The 21,675-nt window shown below is 43.5% G+C and overlaps 1 protein-coding gene across 2 annotated transcripts in view; it reads left to right on the top strand.

The window, feature by feature from the left end:
- The window catches only part of LOC132402003 (transcriptional activator GLI3-like), a 760,747-nt gene that overhangs the window by 734,670 nt on the left and 4,402 nt on the right, over nt 1-21,675 (top strand). For both annotated transcript variants that reach the window (XM_059984438.1, XM_059984448.1), the window contains 4 exons: nt 2,153-2,302; nt 8,585-8,749; nt 10,154-10,423; nt 14,910-15,237. In XM_059984438.1, coding sequence (XP_059840421.1) covers nt 2,153-2,302; nt 8,585-8,749; nt 10,154-10,423; nt 14,910-15,237 — 913 coding nt within the window. The remainder of the gene's footprint in view (nt 1-2,152; nt 2,303-8,584; nt 8,750-10,153; nt 10,424-14,909; nt 15,238-21,675) is intronic.

A 21,675-nucleotide genomic window follows, 5' to 3' on the forward strand; every position in this document is an offset into this window, starting at 1 on the left:
GTCCATGCTAAATTAAAAAAAATAAGACATCTTACACACCTCTATCAAATCTCCTCTCATCCTCCTTTGCTCCAAAGACAAAAGCTCTCTAATCCAGGCATCATCCTGGTAAATCTCTGCACCCTCTCTAAAGCTTCCACATGCTTCCTATAATGAGGTGACCGGAACTGAGCATAATATTCCAACCATGGTCTAACCAGGGTTTTATAGAGCTGCAACATTACCTTGCGGCCTTGTCGAATGAAGGCCAGCGCACCATACACCTTTTAATCAGTAATGGCCGATTAATTTGGGATTTGCACACAGGAGTTCTGTTTGTTACGTAGGAAAGTGCCATGCAGGGCTGTTGGAAAAATAGGCACAGTCCAGACCAATCAGCTTGAACTCACAAAAGTGAAGCTAGTCCGCCCTCTCCTGGTACAGCCCTGGTACTGCAAGTACTTCCAGCTTATGGCAATGTAGTAAAACCACTGAAGCAGGGGTTCTTAACCTTTGGTCCACGGACCCCTTAGGGATTCATGGATAGATTCCAGGGGGTCCATGAACTTGGATGGGAAAACATTTACATCTTTATTTTCAGTAACTTCTAAATTAAATTTAACATTTCCTTCAATTATGAATGTAGGCAACAAACCACAGTAGTGTTGTTCAGGCTAAACAACAAGTGATATGCCTTTAAAAAATAAAGTTTAATTTTAACTTGCTTATATTTTAAATGTATAATCTTGTTATTTAATGCGTTATTAAAGAAGCACATATATTACAATATATTCAAATACGTTTTTTAAAATATTTTGATAACCATATTTCATTTTATTTTACATATTTAAATACATTATTGTGAGAAAGGGTCCACAGGCTTTACCAGGTTGCCAAAGGGGTCCATGGCATATAAAAGGGGTTAAGAAGCTCCGCACTAAAGCAACCAATGCATATTAAAAATAATCAAAACAGCATGAATGACATCCGAACAGTTTTTTATTTATGTTTTAATTTATATTTTCACTTCCAATAGACTAAACTTCACTCACCACAACTCTGAACTCTTCCTGCAGTTCCCAACGTGGGATCCATAGACCACATGCTTAATGGTATTGGTCCATGGGATAAAAATGTGTGGGAAACCCTGTTATGTTCTGTGTTGCCTAGGACTCCCCTCACCATAGGAAGCATCCATTCTGTTTAGACCTTTAAACGTCCATTAGGTTTCAATGAGATCCCCCTTCATTCTGCTAAACTCCAGTAAATACAGGCCCTGAGTGATATTTTCATACATCAGTGAAATTGCTTAATATTATGGATATACTTTAAGACAGGAGATGATTACTTGCAACAGCTGGAAAACTGTGAAGGGATACATTTATAAAGGCTTTGGTGCCGATGCTGGAAAAAGGTGCAAATGATCATTGATGCCAGTTCTACTGCATATCACCCATAGTTGTTTGCTGAGAACTGCTAATTCTTGCTAATAACCCTCATGCACTGTCAATTTACAGGATATGGTCTCTCGTTTGGCTGTATTCTTGCATGGTTGAATGTTAATTAAACTTGAACTTGAAAGTTACCACAGACTGACAGGAGAAGCCCAGAGGGCAGACTTTTGCACTGAAATAAATTATCCAGGAGTCAGAATTTCACAATGCTGAAATAGGAAAAGCGAGCTTCATAAACTTTGATATTTGCAGGCCACGCTGTAGGAAGTGTTTAAAGATGTCTGAGGAAGTAAGGAAGGTTGGGTGCAACTAGAACTTGAGGTCATAGGTTAAGGGTGGAAGGTGAAATATTTAAGTCGAACCCAAGGAGGACCTTCTTCTTGCAGAGTGTGGAATGACCTGCTGCTGGAAGTGGTGGATGCAGGCTTGATTTCGACATTTGAAAGTGTTTAGATAGGTACATGGACGGGAGGGGTACAGATGCCCATGGCCCAGGTGCAGGTCAATAGAACTAGGCAGAATAAGACCCAATGGGCCAAAGGGCCTGTTTCTATGCTGTTGTGTTCATTTACTGTGTATCTCTAGATAAGGGTCAGTGAGACTAGGAGCAATGACAGTTTGGTGTGGACTAGATGGGGCTGCTCTGTGTTGTAGTGCCCTGTGGTTCTAAGTGGTAACGAGATGTCCACTGACAATTTGCTTGTTGATTCCCCAATCAGCACATCAATAATGACCACATCCACGGTGAGAAGAAGGAGTTTGTGTGTCGCTGGCAGGACTGCTCTCGGGAACAGAAGCCATTCAAAGCCCAGTACATGCTCGTGGTCCATATGAGGCGACATACTGGGGAGAAGCCACACAAGTGCACTGTGAGTCTCTTCATTGAGTTGTTGTTTACCAGACTTCACTTGTTCTATCATCAAGTCAGATCATTCATCCCTCTCCATAGACGCTGCCCGACACGCTGAGTTCCTCCAGCATTTTATGTGTGTTGCTCTAGGTTTCCAGCATCTGCAGAATCTTTGACCTTCACTTCGATATATATTAATTGTATTTTCACTGCTTTGTTCTTAAAGATGGTGTCTCACAGTTAGCTCAGCAGTTTATTTTTCTTCCTGACTTGTTCCAGGAATAACTAGTAATGTTTTACGTGCTTCTTCTATTTGGTTTGGGTTGAGTTCTGTCGGGTGGCTACTAGCCAAAAGCTGAGACCAGTGCACTATAACAGGATAGCAACTCACCAAGTCTCCTTTGACAGAACGCTTCAAAATCTCGACCTTTGCCATTCAGAAGATCAAAGGTCATTGTCCCCAAGGTCACCCCACCTCACACTTGGATAGCCATCACCATTTTTTCACCACTCGTACGTCAATATCCTGAAACTCCATAGCAGCATAGTAGCCTAGTGGTTGGCACAATGCTTTACAATACAGATGAGCTGGGTTCGATTCCAGCCACTGCCTGTTTGTTTGCCCATCTTATGATTTATAAATGGTTCATAAACCCATGAACATTTACTTCTCTACCTTTATCAATCTGAAAAAGATTTTCTATGAAGTACAGATATACTATACAGTGGATTCCAGCTAATTGGGACTCACCAGGACCAGTGCATTTTGGCCAAATTAAGTGGCTGCCCCAATTAGCTGAAGTTTCATGGGAATAGTTAAAAAGGATTTAAAAAAAAGCAAGCTACCATTTAACTGAGTTACAAATTGTTTTTAAATGAAATATGGAACAAATTAGAACTCTACCAATACTACTACAGTACTATAAAACTACGTATTAGTTTCTAATAGTTTATCGATGGAGGAATTCATCCAGTGCTCACTGCTGTGTTCTTTTGATTGACAGTAAATAAACAAAATCAACGCATTTGCCAAATACAGATTGCGGGCTGCCTTCAACAGTAGCTTCCTCCAAACCTTCATTTTAATTGTAATATTCAAAATAATTGTCAATACCTTCAAGTTCTTCTTGGTTCCTAACTTGTTGAAGTAGTGAAATCGTTTCATTTTCACTCCCAGCCATTCTGGCATCTGCAAGCCTGAATGCTTGAAACCACTGTGATCAAAACAGTTTGGAATGGTCTTACAGCTTATTTCTCACCAACTATCAGTGACAAAAATCACTTTTTTTGAATGCAAACACATGCAACTGATGCTATTTAAAGTCCGCTCTAAGCGGTGTGTAGTGTCTCATGGCCACACGGCTGACACTAGTTAGAAAATATTTGGAAACAGTCTCTTGCCCCAATTAAGTGACATAGTGTCCAAAATAAACAAAAGGAATCCCAGCTATTTTCTCAATTTGTTTTTGTTCTTTAAGAGCAGTCCCAAATAAGCAACTGACCCGAATATCCAATAGCCCAATTAACAGGAATCCAAGAGATTTCTATCAAGTAAGAAACTTGGAAAGAATAATAATCAACAGTGCATCTGGAGCAGTGCAGAGGTAGAGTAACTAAAAAAACAGAATTTGTTATCACTGAACTTTGTTGTTTTGTGCGAGCAGTACAGTGCAGTACATAAAAATGACTAAATATTACAAAAATAAGTAAATATGCAAATTGAAGGAATTGATTGTGGACTTCAGGAAGGGGGAGTCAAGGGTCACACACCAGTCCTCACTGAGGGATCAGAAGTGATCAGGGTGAGCAGTTTCAAGTTCCTGGGGTCACCATCTCTGAGGATCTATCCTAGGCCCAACATATTGATGCAATTGCAAAGAAGGCACGACAGCAGCTATATTTCAATAGGAGTTTGGGGAGACTTGGTATGTCGCTAAAGACCCTCACGAGTTTCTACAGTTATACCATTGACAGCTATCTGACTGGTTACTTCACTGTCTGGAATGGAGGGGCCACAGCACAGGATCGGAAAAAGTTGCAGAAAGTTGGAAACTCAGCCAGCTCCATCCCCAGCATCATCAAAAAGCAATGCCTCAAAAAGGCGGCATCCATCATTAAGGACCCCCATTGTCCACGACATGCCCTGTTCTCATTGATACCATCAGGGAGCAAGTACAGGAGGCCAGAAGACATGCAGTCAATAGTTTATGAATGGCTTCTTCCCCTCCCCCATCAGATTTCTGAATGGATAATGAAGCTATGAACTCTACCTCACTATTTGTTTTCCTTTTTTTTTGCACTAATTATTTAATCTAATTTTTTATACATTACTCTTATTATAATTTATAGATTTTATTACGTATTGCAATGTACCGCTGCTGTGGAACAACAAATTTCACGATCTATTCCAGTGATATTAAACCTGATTCTGATAACAAGACATTGTTCGTAGCTTCATCGACTGTTCAGAAATCTGACGGTAGACGGGAAGAAGCAGTTCCTAGCGTATTGAGTGTGTCTTCAGGCTCCTGTACCTCTTCCCTGACTGGAGTAAATGCTGGCAAACAGATATTATTACTCACTGTGGGGATTTTTGAATCTCGGCATTTGTTAACTTTGAGACTCCAAGGAAATGTGGCACGTTATTCAGTGGAATATTATAGCTGGATCTTTCACTAAAGTTTTCCACTTGCCTTTACTTGTATATTCTGGCTCGAGCTGAAATTCCAATTGCCCCAATTTACTTCTTTGTGGCACGTACTGCATTGGTTTCTGAAGAAATCTACATATGAGAGAGAGATTTTCCAGTAAATGCCACATGAAGTTAGAAAGATAGAGCATGACAGCACAGAAACAGGCCTTTCAGCCCATCTACTCTGTGCCAACTGCTGTCTTCCCATTGACAACTTGGACCATAACTCTCCATACCCCTCCCTAAATTGGTGAGATTACCTCAACAAAATAGTACTTTCAAACATACAGGCTACCTCTCAAGAACATACAACTGTACAGCACTGAACAGGCCATTCGGCCCAAGATGATCTTGACAGCAATTTGTACTAGATGTCCTCTTCCTGTGTTTCAACAATATCCTTCCAGTACCTTCATAATCATACGTCTATTGAAAAGCCTTTTAAACTCATCCAAACTGCTTGGTAACCCACTCCAAGTACTCATTTCTCTCTTTGCCCCTCATGTCACATCCCTGAAAGTTCACCATTTGGTGTTTGATATTTCTACCCTGAGGAAAAGATCCTGGTTGTCTTTATGCCATCTTTAAGGAGTTTGTACGTTTTCTCCATGGCCTTGCAGATTCCCTCTGGGTGCTCTGGTTTCCCCCCACAGTCCAAAGATGTACTGGGTTAGTAGGGGGTTAATTGATCATTGCAAATTGTCCTGTGATTAAATTGGTGGGTTGCTGGGCAGTACAGTTCATTGAGAAGGGTGTGTTCCGCAATGTATCTCTAATAAATAAATATTGTAAGCAAAGAAGATCCCATGATATTAAAGGCAAGATACTCGTACAGCTTGTACGAGAGCCGACCAGGGACAAGACTATTCTGGATTTAGTGTTATGTAATGAACAGGATTTGATAAGCGATCTTGCAGTAAAGGGGCCATTAGGAGGTAGTGATCATAATATGATAAGTTTTTATCTGCAATTTGAGAAGGATAAGGGCAGATCGGAGGTGTCAGTGTTGCAGATGAACAAGGGAAACTATGGAGCCATGAGGGAGGAGCTGGCCAAAGTTGACTGGATGGATAGCCTAGCAGAAAAGACAGTGGGACAGCAATGGCAGGTATTCTTGGGAATAATGCACAAGGTGCAAAATCAGTTCATCACCCAGAGAAGGAAGGATTCAAAGGAGGGGGAAGGGGCCACAGTGGTTGACAAGGGAAGTCAGAGATTGCATAGCATTAAAAAAAAAGTAAGTATGACAGAGCTAAGGTGAGTGGGAAGACAGATGATTGGGAAATTTTTAAGGAACAACAGAACTTAACTAAAAAGACAATATGGGGAGAAAAAATGAGGTACGAACACAAGCTAGCCAGGAATATAAAGGAAGATAGCAAAAGCTTTTTTAGGTATGTGAAGAGAAAGAAGATAGTTAAGAACAATGTTGGGCCCTTGAAGAATGAATTGGGTGAAATTGTTATGGGAAACCGAGAAATGGCAGAAGAATTTAATGAGTACTTTAGATCTGTTTTCACTAGGGAAGACACAAGCAATCTCCCAGATGTATGGATGGGCCAAGGACATAGGGTAACAGAGGAAATGAAACAGATTGACATTAGGAAGGAAACGGTGATGAGAAGACTGATGGGACTGAAGGCTGACAAATCCCCAGATCCAGATGGTCTGCACCCTAGGGTACTAAAGGAGGTGGCCCTGGAAATTGCGGATGCATTGGTAATCATTTTCCAATGTTCCTTAGATTCAGGATCAGTTCCTGAGGATGGGAGAATGGCTAATGTTATCCCACTTTTTAAGAAAGGAGGGAGGGAGAAAACAGAGAACTATCGACCTGTCAGCCTGACATCAGTAGTGGGGAAGATGCTAGAGTCCATTATTAAAGATGAAATAGTGGCATATCTAGATAGCAGTGATAGGATTGGGCCGAGCCAGCATGGATTTACCAAGGGTAAATCATGCTTGACCAATCTGTTGGAGTTTTTCGAGGATGTAACCAGGAAGTTAGACGGGGGAGATCCAGTGGATGTAGTGTACCTCGATTTTCAGAAGGCATTTAATAAGGTCCCACATAGAAGATTGATGGGTAAAATCAAAGCTCAGGGCATCGGGGGGAAGGCATTGACATGGATAAAAAACTGGTTGGCAGATAGAAAGCAAAGGGTAGCAGTGAATGGGTGTTTCTTGGAATGGCAGGTGGTGACTAGTGGGGTGCCACAGGGCTCTGTATTGGGACCACAGCTGTTTACCATTTACGTTAACGATTTGGATGAAGGCATAGAAAATAATATCAGCAAATTTGCTGATGATACTAAGCTGGGTGGCAGTATGACATGTGATGAGGATGTTAGGAGAATTCAGGGTGACTTGGATAGGCTGGGTGAGTGGGCAGATACTTGGCAGATGGTGTTTAATGTGAATAAGTGTGAGGTTATCCACTTTGGGAGTAAGAACAGGAAGGCAGATTATTATCTGAACGGTGTAGAGTTGGGTAAGGGAGAAATACGAAGAGATCTCGGAGTCCTTGTTCATCAGTCACTGAAGGTGAATGAGCAAGTGCAGCAGGCAGTGAAGAAGGCTAATGGAATGTTGGCCCTTATTACAAAGGGAATTGAGTACAAGAGCAAGGATATCCTCTTGCATTTGTACAGAGCCCTGGTGAGACCACACCTGGAGTATTGTGTATAGTTTTGGTCTCCAGGGTTAAGGAAGGACATCCTGGCTGTAGAGGAAGTGCAGCGTAGATTCACGAGGTTAATTCCTGGGATGTCTGGACTGTCTTATACAGAGAGGTTAGAGAGACTGGGCTTGTACACGCTGGAATTAAGGAGATTGAGAGCGGATCTGATTGCAACATATAAGATTATTAAGGGATTGGACAAGATAGAGGCAGGAAATATGTTCCAGATGCTGGGAGAGTCCAGTACCAGAGGGCATGGTTTAAGAATAAGGGGTAGGTCATTTAGGACAGAGTTAAGGAAAAACTTCTTCTCCCAGAGAGTTGTGGGGGTCTGGAATGCACTGCCTCAGAAGGCAGTGGAGGCCAATTCTCTGGATGCTTTCAAGAAGGAGCTAGATAGGTATCTTATGGATAGGGGAATCAAGGGATATGGGGACAAGGCAGGAACCGGGTATTGATAGTAATTGATCAGCCATGATCTCAGAATGGCGGTGCAGGCTCGAAGGGCCGAATGGTCTACTTCTGCACCTATTGTCTATCGTCTATACTAGAATGAGTGGTTATTTCAGATACTGTCCCCTTCTTGTCAGACTGGCAGGAGGCAAAGAGTGGGAATAAGGGGCAGTGTTTTTGGTTGACTCCTGGTGACTAGTGGTGATCTACAGAGGTCAGTGTTGGGACCGTTGCTTTTCACATTATATTGTCAGTGATCTGGATGATGGAAATGTGGCTTTGTTGCCATATTTGCTGATGATACAAGATGGGTGGGGCATTTTTATTGTATTTCTTCATGGTGTAGCTGATGGAAGACAGTTCAGAATTCGATGATTTATTGCATTATTTATGATTAGATTTATTTGCACATGCCTTGCATAACGTTAAAAGAGCTGAGGGATTGCAGTAATATGCAGTGAATCTGTTTTGTACAGTTTGAGGGCTGTGCAAAGGCCTACTCCAGACTGGAAAACTTGAAAACGCACCTGCGGTCTCACACAGGAGAAAAGCCGTATGTCTGTGAGCACGAGGGCTGTAACAAAGCATTCTCCAATGCGTCAGACCGGGCAAAGCATCAGAACAGAACCCACTCCAATGAGGTAAGTTGTTTTCTGGCACTCGTACAGCTTTTGCTTCTACCATTGGTTCTGTATTGCAAGAAAATTAATCCTGCGGTGACACATGAACTTGGAGGTCAGTCACTTTGTCAGGTAGCTCTTGTGCCTAATAAAGTGGCCACTGGGTGCACGTTCATGGTCTTTTGCTGCTGTAGCCCATCCATTTCAAAGTTTGACACATTACACATTCAGGGATGCCCCACCATGCCCCACTGTTTTGTAATGGGTGGTTATTTCAGATACTGTCCCCTTCTTGTCAGCATAAGCCAGTCTAGCAATTCTCCTCTGACCTCTCTTATTCACAAAGAGTTCTTGCCCACAGAACTTCTTGCAACATTTTCTGTAAACTCTAGAGACTGTTATACATGAAAATCCCAGGAGCTCAACAGTTTCTGAGATACTCAAACCACCCCTTCTGGCACCAGCAATCATTCCACAGTTGAAGTCACATTAATCACATTTGTCCCCATTCCAATGTTTGATCTGAACAACAAATGAAACTCCTGACCACGTCTGCATGTTTTTATGCATTGAGTACCGTGCAGTAATTAGTTTCTTTAATGTTTTATAAAGATGGTTTACTTATTTCTTTCTCCATTCTACAGCTACTATTTGCAATGGACAAACAGCTTCCACATTAACATGCCTGATATAAGTAGCGGTTGTTATCAGTGAGTACAAGACAACCACTGACCAATCGACCGTAAGACAGAGGAGCAGAATTAGGCCAATTGGCCCCTTGAGTCTTCTCCACCATTCAGACATGTTCTATGTTTGATTTATGGATAGAGCTCACTTTGGGTTAGTAAGTTGTGGGCTGCCCAGCACAATCCTCACTGATTTGATTTGACACAAATGACACATTTCACTGTACAGTACTTTTCAAAAGTTTTAGGCACAAGTATATAGTTAGGGGCCTAAGACTCTAGCTCGTCTAAGACATTTGCTATTCTAGGAGAACCAACAGTTGCACACAGATTGGATCAAACGGGTATCTCCTGCTGTTCTGGTTCAATCAAATGAAACTTCAGACAAACAAGGTTAAAATCACACTGACAAAAGGAACTTAAAAGGAAATACACAATATTCCTTTTTTCTCTGTCAACTTGTTGTACGGAGAAGAAAGAAGAAAGCCCCTAACTCTGAGTGGAGTCATCGGGACGCTGCTGTGATGGTGTCTTTTTAGCAGGCTTGTTTTTGCAACACCAAGTTGCTAGCTCGATTCTCTACCCAGCACGGATGGAAAGCGTGCAAGGGAGCCGGCTGGATTTGAACTTGGGAGCCTTCGCTCCGAAGTCCGGCGCTGATGCCACTACGCCACCAGCAGCAACATTTCTTGTAAGCAGTTGTTCTAATACTCTTTCATTGTGTTTTGATGTTTTACAGAAACCTTACGTTTGTAAGATTCCTGGCTGCACAAAGCGTTACACTGACCCTAGTTCCCTCCGAAAACACGTCAAAACAGTTCATGGACCCGAGGCTCACATCACGAAGAAACAGCGTGGAGATATCCACCCAAGGCCCCCAGCACCCCGGGACCCAGCCAACAACTCGCAGTCCAAGTCGCCCGGACAGCAGCAGGCCGAACTGAACAACGCTACCTCAAAGCGAGAAGAATGTCTACAGGTTAAGGCCATCAAGAAAGAGAAACCAATGGTATATGCACATTATTTTCAACATCAGAAGTGTCACTCGTTACGCCAAGTATGACACGATTTCCTTCCAGCTTAGATCCATAGGGTCATAGTAAAGTACAGCACAGATGCTGAGGCAACTCTCTCCCACTTGCTCCAATAATAAACCAGTACCATTTCCAATTACATTGGACCTGCAGTCGCAGGACCTAATAAATCTCTGTTGCTTACTTCCAGTGCAAAAAGCATCTATCCTCAGATGAGGAGTCTGAAACGGTCTTACTCAGAGATACTGCACAGTAACTGGCCCTGTTCCCTTTCAGCTGCACGGGTGCCTGTTCCCTCTCAGCTGCATGGGTGCCTGTTCTCTCTCAGCTGCACGGGTGCCAGTTCTCTCTCAGCTGCACGGGTGCCTGTTCCCTCTCAGCTGCATGGGTGCCTGTTCCCTCTGAGCCGGGGGGGGGTGCCTGTTCCCTCTCAGCTGCGCGGGTGCCTGTTCCCTCTCAGCCAGGCGGGTGCCTGTTCCCTCTCAGCCAGGCGGGTGCCTGTTCCCTCTCAACTGCGTGGGTGCCTGTTCCCTCTGAGCTGGGCGGGTGCCTGTTCCCTCTCAGCTCCGCGGGTGCCGGTTCCCTCTCAGCTCCGCGGATGCCTGTTCCCTCTCAGCCGGGCGGGTGCCTGTTCCCTCTCAGCTCCGCGGATGCCTGTTCCCTCTCAGCCGGGCGGGTGCCTGTTCCCTCTCAGCTCCGCGGGTGCCTGTTCCCCTCAGCTGCACGGGTGCCTGTTCTCTCTCAGCTCCGCGGATGCCTGTTCCCTCTCAGCTCCGCGGCTGCCTGTTCCCTCTCAGCTGCGTGGGTGCCTGTTTCCTCTCAGCCGGGCGGGTGCCTGTTCCCTCTGAGCCGGGGGGGTGGGGGGGGGGTGCCTGTTCCCTCTGAGCCGGGGGGGGGGGTGCCTGTTCGCTCTCAGCTGCGTGGGTGCTCAGCTGCGCAGTAACTAAAGTACACAGCCTTTGATGCCACATAGCTAGAATTTTCTTTTATATAATCTTAGTATCATTTTGAAATTATGTGAATATAATTTTGAAATCTATACTAATGTAATTGTGAAATACCCTGTAATTAATTATTGATGAATATAATCCATAAATTTTCTAAATAATCAACGTACCGCAACCTTCACTTTGAAACATTTTAGAGCATCAACATATTTACATTGTCAGTGTTTCAAGATACAAATTGTATCAATAAGCACAGATTGCAAGTCGGTAGCTTAATGTTAATAAACCTCTTGCCCACTGAACGCCAACGCCATCTACAAAAAAAAGCATTTAAAATGCCGTGCGGTGTAAAAGTTTCCTATTCAGAGCAATGGTTAGTCCACACAGCTGTAAAAAAAACTAGAGGAGATGTTGGAACAGGCCATCCTGCCCAATTACACCCATGTGACCAATTAACCTACTAACTCGTACATCTTTGAAATGTAGGAGGAAACCTACACGGTCATGGGGAGAACGTACAAACTCCTTACAGACAGCAGTGGCATACAGCCCAGACCCTTTATAAATAAATTAGAACATAGAACATTACAGCACAGTACAGGCCCTTCAGCCCACATTGTTGTGCCGACCAATTAACCTCCACTTATGACCAACCTAGCCCTTTCCTCTGATGAAACCCTCCATTTTTCTATCATCCAAGTGCCCATCTAAAAGATTTTTAAATGCCCCTATTGTGTCTTCCTCCACCATTGCCTCTGGTAGGGCATTGCATGCACCCACCACTCTCTGTGTGATGCTAACTGCTCCGCTAACATACTGACCCACTGAGTACTCAAAAGTCCCACTAACAGAGAGGTTGCCACAGTCACAGGGAAATTCCAAAGTCACATGGGGAGATGAGATTTGGGAATAGTTTTCAGAACCCAAAAGGATCTAAAAATATGTATTTGGTATCTGAAAGATCAAGTTTGACAGAGCTCCTGTCTGGGAACAATTAACAAAAGGACAAAGGTACCTTCATAGAGTCTCACAGAACCAGGCCCTTTGGCCCAACTGCTTCATGCTGCCCACTGCATTTTCCTTGCTAGTCCCAGTTGCCTGTGTTCAGCCCATATCCCTCCATGCACCTAGCCAAATGCTTAGATGCTGCAGTTGTCCCCATCTTGAACAATTCATCTGACAGCTTATTACTGGTTCTCATGAGCCTCTCTGTAAAGAATTCAGTGATGTGTAGATGATTAACCTTTCAGAAATGGTTTGGAATAAACCCAGAGCAGGCATTGGTAATATTTATCATGAGTCTGAAATATAATGCATTCTGCAGATTATTAACACATTCTAAAGGATTTTTGTCAATTTTTTATTTGAGATTTCTTGTTTTTCTTGTTTGCAAGTGACATTTACTGATCAGTTATTTTGATTAACTCTGTCCTATATGTAAGTGCTACTAACAGAAAGTAACTGTTCTCTTTCTTGTTTTCACTAACTTGCTGACATTACTGTCTGGTGCTTTCTTGTTCTGTCTTCCTAAGGACAGTGGGTAATAAGGTGAGATTTTAATGCCTGAACCCTTCTCCCATTAACTGACCGACTTGGTTTTATTATGACTTTAAGTTATCCAGCTGTGCATTTATGGAATTTTAAAATTTCATTTCAAAGCTCAACTTTATTCACTTACACGTATTAGGAATTTGTTGTGGTTTTTTGATGGACATACAAGAAAAAGCATTCAACAATGATAAAGAACAAAGAATTAAATAAAAAATAAAGTTAGAGATTAAAGTATGGACATGGAATAAAGCACACTAAATCTGCGGTACTCTGCAAAATTCTTAGGCATATGCATGTAGTTCGGTTGCCGAAGACTTTTGCACAATACTGTATTTGTCGTTGTGGAACAGAGAACATATATGTAAATCTGGAAAGAGCAAAGGATATTGGGAATGGTGAGGGTGGAGTGCTATGGGAGGGGTGTGGGACAGGTGGCAGAGAAGGAGTGCCGGGGGCAGGGGTGGGGTGGGTGCAGACACACCCAGCCCTGAGACACCAGGCAAGGTCACTTGATTCCAAACAATTGGTTTATTGATCATTACAGAATGTCTCTCTGGTGCTTCCCGCTCCCTCCCCTCTCCCTTCCCCCTTTCCCAACCATGAACTACCCTCTCCCTGCCCCCTTCCCGGTCTCGGTCCACAATAGAGACCCATTTCAGAATCAGGTTTATCATCACTCACATATGTCATGAAATTAATCTCTGTGGCAGCTGTTCAGCCCAATATATAAAATTACTACAGTACTGTGCAAAAAATTTAGGCACCCTAGCTATATATGTGCCCAAGAATTTTGTACAGTTCTGTAATTATAAAAGCAATCCTACAGAACACAATGTACAAGTGACTGTTGTATCTACAGACTGATTGTATTTACGTGAAGTGACACTCTGTGGTGTGGATGTAGTGGTGGTGGGGAACAGAAGGGTGGGTTATTGGATGGAGGTGTTGATCAGCCTGACGAGTTGGGGGAAGTAACTGTTTTTGGGTCTGCTGGTCCAGGCATTTATGCTACATAGCCTCCTCCCAACGGGAGTGAGGCAGACAGTCTACGAGTAGGGTGGACGGGCTTTTTCTGGCACCTTTCTGTGTGTCAGACTTGCAGGCGTCCAGTTGTGGCAGGTTTGTGATGTTGTGATTTCTTTCAGATTGTACAAAACTCTGAAGCCACCAAAGAGGGAGTTCACACTGTTCCTGTTTATAGATCCGCAGAACTTGTTAACAGGAGAATTTCAAAGTTCAAAGAGTTGAAAGTAAATTTATTATCAAAGTACATATGCATCACCAAACACTACCTGGAGATTCATTTTCTTGCAGGCATTCACAGTAGAACAAAGAAGTACAATGAATCAATGAAAAGCTAGCAAGACTAACAGCCAATGTGTAAAAGCAGGCAAGCTGAGCAAATAATGAATAAATGAATGAATGGATAAATAAATAAATAGACAGAGTGACAGATAGCTAGATAAATAGATAGATGGGCCGATGAAAGATAGATAGATAGACAGACAGATAAATAGATAGACGATAGGTAGATGATAGATGGATAGATAGATAAATAGATGATAGCTTGATAGATAGATGTACATGGATAGACAGACAGATGATAGACAGATAGATAGATGATAGGTAGATAGACAGATGATAGATGGATAGATAGTTAGACATAAATAGACGATAGCTCGATAGATAGATGTACAGATAGATAGACAGATAAATGGATAAATTGGTAGATAAATAATTAAGTCAATCAATCAATTAGACGACCAAACAAACATTAAGTTGTAAAGTCCATGAACATGAGTCCAAGGGTTGCATTCAGTGACCAGTTAAGTGTTGTGGTGGGTGAAGTTGTCCACAATTCCGCTCTGATGTTTAATGTCGTGATGCTTTGATGATCTAATTGAACCCACTCACGCGTGTAAGTTCAGGGAACTCAATCGCTTCTTTCCCTGCCCCTTCACAGACATCTCAGCCAAGCCCTGGTGGTCAGTCTTCGTGCAGCAGTGAACCGTCCCCCTTCAGCGCCCACTCCAACAGTGGGATCGAGCTTAATCTGAATAGCGGAGGCAGTGTGGGAGATCTCAGTGCCACTGATGAGGCACCAATCATGGACTCTACAGTATCCACAGCAACCACAGCATTGGGCCTGCAGGCCCGAAGGAATTTGACAGGGACCAGGTGGATGGAGCAGCTAAAGATGGAGAGGTTGAAACAAGTCAATGGATTCCTTCCCCGAGTCAACACTGTGCCAGCTACCAAAAACATCACATTGCCTCCCCTTCCAGGAAATGGTAAGGAAAAGACTCAAGGGTTTGCAATAAATATGTTTACTTTAGAACATAGAATGTAAACCGCGCAGTTAGGCTCTTGGGCCTATGGTGTTGTACAAAACTTTTAACATACCTGAAGATTAAGGCCCCTTATCTAAGAAACGATCTGCTGGCTTTGGAGGGAGTCTAGGGGAGCTTCATAAGAATTATTTCGGGGGATAAAAGAGTTAATGTATGAGGAGCATTTGATGACACTGGACCTGTACTCTGGAGATTAGAAGAATGAAGGGGAATTGCACTGAAATTGAATATTGAAAGAACTAAATATAGCGGGTGTGAAGAGGATATTTTGTAAAGTGAGTGAGTCTAGGACCAGAGGGCACAACCTCCAAATAGAGAAACATCCATTTAGAACAGAGATGTAAAGGGTTTTTTTTTCTCTAGAAGATGATGGATCTTTGGAATTCATTGCCATAGATGGCTGTGGAGGTCAAATCCTTTGAGGTGGAGCTTGATAAGTTCTTGATTAGTAGGGTCATCAAAAGTTATGGGGACAAGTCAAGAGAATAGGGTTGAGGGGGATAATAAAAAATGGAATGGCAAAGCAGACTCGATGGGCCAAATGGTCTAATTCTGTTAATATGTCTTATGGTTAATCTAACTCGTCTCTCCAACAGAGCCCTCCAATTTACTATCATTCATGTGCCTGTATAAAAGTTTCGTAAATGCCCCTAATGTATTTGTCTCTACCACCACCCCTGGCAGGGAATTCCACACACCTACCACTCTTTGTGTAAAAAATGCCTCCGATATACTTTCCTCTAATCACCTTAAAATTATGCCCCTAAATTTATTTAGAGATTGTTTGTTCATTATGTGCCATGTCATATGATGTAGATGATCACTGGTCTTTCCATGACCATCATAGTTCTTGGCAAATTTTTCTGCAGACGTGGTTTGCCATTGCCTTCTCGTGGGCAGTGTCTTTACAAGATGGGTAACCCCAGACATTATCAATACACTTCAGAGATTGTCTGCCTGGTGTCAGCGGTCACATAAGCAGGACATGTGATATGCACCGGCTGCTCATACAACCACCCACCACCTGCTCCCATGGCTTCACATAACCCTGATCGGGTGGTCACCTTGCCCAAGGGTGACTGCAGGGTAGCGGAGGGAAGGAGTGCCTACACCTCCTTTGATAGGGACGTATCTCTACCCCGCCACCCTTATTTAGAGACACAGGACAGCAACAAGCCCTTTCTGCCCAACAACACCCCACTGCCCTCTTACACCCTTGTGACCAATAAACGTACTTACCATATATCTTTGGAATGTGGGAGCAAACCAGAACGTGCGGAGGAAACCCACATGATTACGGGGAGAAAGTACCTTACAGGCAGTGGCAGGAATTGAACCTGGGTAACTGGTGCTATAAAGCGTTGCTCTAACCACTACACTACCGTGCTTCCCAAATGTTCCTTAAGACACTGCACTGAATTATTCCTTATACATGCAGAGATAAATGGCATATCTGACTATAATCACGGGGTGTTTAATTAAGTTTCAAATTAAAACAGCTCGAGGCAGGGAGAGGAAGACATTGTTTTCTTGAAAAGAGAAGCTTCTGGGAAATAATTACACATTTGATTTGAATTTCATATCATATTTTAAAATCTAAAATGAACAATAATAAAGGAATGTCAGAATATGGCACCAAGTGCTTTGGAATTCGTGAGGTCCACAGACAGAGCTTATATCAATGACATACTGTACTTTTGGCAATTTTTAACTGATAGCAATTACATTGTAAAGAAAACCCACTCCCTGGGCTCACAATCAGGTTTTTTATTACCGACATGTGTCGTGAAATTTGTGGTTTTGTGGCAGCAATTACAGTGCAATACATAAAGATTACTATAAGTTACAATAAAAACTAAATCAGACCATAAGGCATTGGGGCCATTCAGCCCATCAAGTCTGCTCCACCACTGATGGCTGATTTATTATCCCTCTCAACCCCATTTCCTGTCTTCTCCCCATATCTTCATGCTCTGACATCCTATCAACCTCCATCTTAAATACACTCAATGACTTGGCCTCCACAGCAAGAAATTCCACAGATTCACCACCCTCTTGGCTAAAGAAATTCCTTCTCATCTCCATTCTATTCAGAGGCTGTGCCCTTTGATCCTAGACTCCCACACTATAGGAAGGTCCTCTCCACATCCACTCTATCGAGCCCTTTCAACATTCGATGGAGTTTAAGAAGATTCTCCCCGCCCCCGCCTCCATTCTTCTAAATTCCAACCAGTACAGCCCAGAACCATCAATCACTCCACATATGATAAACCCAGAATTCATTCCTGGAATAATTCCTGTGAATCTCCTTTGAAGCCTCAGATAAGGGGCCCAGAACTGTTCACAGTACTCCAAGTGAGGCCTCACCAGTGCTTCAGCATTACATCCTGTGGTGAACTATGTGCCTGTCGGGACACGCCCCTGCTGACTGCTCCTGTGGCTCCTCCCACAGGCCCCTGTATAAAGGAGATCTGCGGCCTGATGCTCGGCCTCAGTCTCCAAGACATTGTATGATAGACACTCACTCCTGGTTCCTTCTTCCAGTCAATAAAAGCCGATATCTCGCCTTACGTCTCAGTGTGAGTTATTGATGGTGCATCACATCCTTGCTTTTGTATTCTAGTCATCACAATCTAAGTCATGCAAAAAGACAACAAAGTAGTGAGGTTGTGTTCTTGAGTTCATTGTCTGTTCAGCACTCTGATGGCGGAGGGGAAGAAGCTGTTTCTAAAATGTGAGTGTGTGTCTTCAAGCTCCTGTCCCTCCTCCCTGACGATAGTAATGAGGAGAGGGCATGTCCTGGGTGGTGGATGCTGCCTTCTTGAGCCAGCACCTCCTGAAGATGCCCTTCATGGTGCGGGGGGTTGTGCCCGTGATGGAGCTGGTTGAGTTTATGACTATCTTCAGCTGTTTCCGATCCTCAGTTAGTTCCTGTGAGGCAGCCGATCGAAATGCTCTGCACGGTACACCTGTAGAAATTTGGTGACTTCCCAAATCATGGTCTGGAACAGCAAAGTAGATGGCTGCATAATTCCAGACAATGATGCAGCTCAGTGAGTTTTCAAAATTGTTTCTGACTCATCCCTCATGAACAGGCGCACATCATTAAACAGATTGGACATCCTCCAACCCAATGGCAAGATCATCCACTTCTCTAACTTCTGGTAATTCCCCTCCCTTCACCCATCTCTCTTTTTCCATTCCCGTCTTCCCCCTTCTCCTCACCTTCCCATCACCTCCCTCTATTTCCCCTCCTCTTTCCCTTTCTCCCATGGTCCAATGTCCTCTCCTATCAGAGTCCTTCTTCAGCCCTTCAACTTTTCCACCAATCACCTCCCAGATTCTCACTTCAACCCCCCTCCCCCAGCCAACCACCTTCCCCCTCACCTGGTCTCACCTGTCACCTCCCAGATTCTCACTTCAACCCCCCTCCCCCAGCCAACCACCTTCCCCCTCACCTGCTCTCACCTGTCACATCCCAGATTCTCACTTCATCCCTCCTCCCCCAGCCAACCACCTTCCCCCTCACCTGGTCTCACCTGTCACCTCCCAGATTCTCACTTCAACCCCCCTCCCCCAGCCAACCACCTTCCCCCTCACCTGCTCTCATCTATCACATCCCAGATTCTCACTTCAACCCCCCTCCCCCAGCCAACCACCTTCCCCCTCACCTGGTCTCATCTATCACATCCCAGATTCTCACTTCATCCCCCCTCCCCCAGCCAACCACCTTCCCCCTCACCTGCTCTCATCTATCACATCCCAGATTCTCACTTCATCCCCCTCCCCCAGCCAACCACCTTCCCCCTCACCTGCTCTCACCTGTCACATCCCAGATTCTCACTTCATCCCCCCTCCCCCAGCCAACCACCTTCCCCCTCACCTGGTCTCACCTATCACCTGCCAGCTTGTACTCCTCCCCCAGCCCCACCTTGTTATTCTGGTTTCTTTCCCCTGCCTTTCCAGTCTTGATGAAAGGTTTTGGCCCAAAACGTTGACTGTTTATTCCTCTCACAGACAAGTCTGTGTCTGACTTGCTGAGTCCCTGCAGCACTCTGTTGTTGAATTGAATTGAAATGACTTTATTACCTACATCCTTCATATACATTAGGAATAAAAATCTTAGTTATGCCTCTGTCTAAATGTGCAACTTGTAGTAATTTATAATAAATAGTATGGACAACAGGACAGTCAACATAACATGCTGTGTCACCATGAATTAATCAGTCTGATGGCCCGTTGGCCCTGGCTTTTATGCTGCGGTACCGTTTCCCGGATGGTAGCAGCTGGAATAGATTGTAGTTGGGGTGACTGGGGTCTCCAGTGATCCTTTGGACCCTTTTTACGCATCTGTCTGTGTAAATATCCTGAATAGTGGGAAATTCACATCTACAGATGCAATGGTTTTCTTCCCAGCACATCTGTAGATTTTCACTCTGGATTTATTAAAACTTGGCAGGTTGCCTTGCCACTTACAATTGTGTAAGTGCTAACTTTGGTGACTGGAAGAAGAGTTATAAAGTCTTACTGAGAAAAATACTGTTGTACAGGTAAAGTATTCCACCTGTGAGGAAGCCATTTGTAAGTTCTCTCATTACGATGTAGTTGGTGCAGAGTGCTGATGAACTTGAACTAAAGATCATGGGTTAAGGGTGAAAGGTGAAATAATTTTGAGGAAGCTGAGGGGAAACTTCCTTCACTCAGAGTGTGGTGCGAGTGTGGAACGAACTGCCAGAGGAAGTGGTGGACGCAGGTTGGATTGGAACATTTAAGAGAAGTTTGGATAGGTACATGGATGGGAGGGGTATGGAGGGCTATGGTCCAGGTGCAGGTCAATGAGATAAGGCAGAATAAAATTCAACATGGACTAGATGGGCCGAAGAGCCTATTTCTGTGCTGTAGCACTCTAGACCTATGACTCTTCATAGAGGGTTTAAACTAATTTGGCAGGGGGATGGGAACCAAGTGATAAGACTGAGGATGGGGCTCTTGGTATACAAGCAGATGCATTTTGTGTAGTGACTCTGTGAGGAAGGACAGATGGATGACAGGGCTAGATTGAAGTCAGTGGAATGAGTTAAAGTGCAACAAGGGGTCAAAATCAAAAAGGGTGATGAATGCAGGCCTGAAGGTATTGAATTTGAATGCACACAGTATACAGACTAAGGTAGATGATCTTGTAGCACAGTTCGAAACTGGCATTTATAACTTTGTGGGTATCACTGAATTGTGGCTGAATGAAGGTTATAATTGGGAGCTTAATATCCAAGGACACACATTGTTTCGAAAGGACAGGCAGGTAAGGCAGCAAGGGTTAGGCTGTTTCTGTTGGTAAAAAATGAAATTAAATCCTTAGAAAGAGATGACATAGGATCAGAAGATGTAGAATCCTTGTGGGTAGAGTTAAGAAACTTCAAGGGTAAAAGGACCCTGACAGGAGTTATATACAGGTCTCCGAACAGTAGCCAGGATGTAGAGTACAAATGACAATGGGAAATAGAAAAGGCATGTGAAAAGACTACTGTTGCAATAATTATGGAGAATTTCAGTGTGCAGGTAGATTAGGAAAATTCGGTTGGTGCTGGATTCCAAGAGACGGAATTTGTAGAATGCCTACGAGGTGGATTTTTAGAGCAGCTTGTGGTTGAGTCAATGAGGGGAACATCAATTCTGGATTGAGTGTTGTGCAATGGCCCAGATTTGATTAGAAAAAGGAATCTTTATGAGGCAGTGATCAAAATATGATAATTCTGTCAAAATATGATAGAATTCACCCTGCAGTTTGAGGGGAAGAAGATAAAGTCAGCTATATTACAGTGGAGTAAAGGGAATTGCAGAGGCATGAGTGAGGAGCTGGCCAAAGTTGATTGGAAGGGAACACTAGCAGGGATGTCAGCAGAACAGTGATGGATGGAGTTTCCAGGGGAAATTCAGAAGGTGTAGAAATAGATACATCCCAAAGATGCAGAAGTATTGTAAGGGGAGGATGAGGCAACCCTGACTGACAAGGGAAGTCAAAGACAGCATAAAAACTAAAGAGAGGGTATATAATATAGCAAATGTTAGGAGGAAGGTAGAGGATTGGGAAGCTTTTAGAAGATGAAATATGAAGGTAAGCTAGCCAATAGTATAAAAGAGAATACCAAAATGTATTCAAATATAGAAAGAGTAACAGAGATGAGAGTGGATATTGAACTGCTGGAACGAGATCTTGGTTCAATTCCCACCGCTGACTTGGAGTTTGTATGTTCTCCCCGTTACCATGTGGGTTTCCTCCGGGTGTAGTGGTTTCCTTCCAGATTCCAAAGACGTATAGGTAGGGTTAGTAACCTATGGAATGGTGAAAGGCCTCAACAGAGTGGATGTGGAGAGGATGTT

The sequence above is a fragment of the Hypanus sabinus genome, chromosome 1 (genome assembly GCF_030144855.1).
Source record: "Hypanus sabinus isolate sHypSab1 chromosome 1, sHypSab1.hap1, whole genome shotgun sequence".
In the NCBI taxonomy this organism is placed as follows: Eukaryota; Metazoa; Chordata; class Chondrichthyes; order Myliobatiformes; family Dasyatidae; genus Hypanus; species Hypanus sabinus.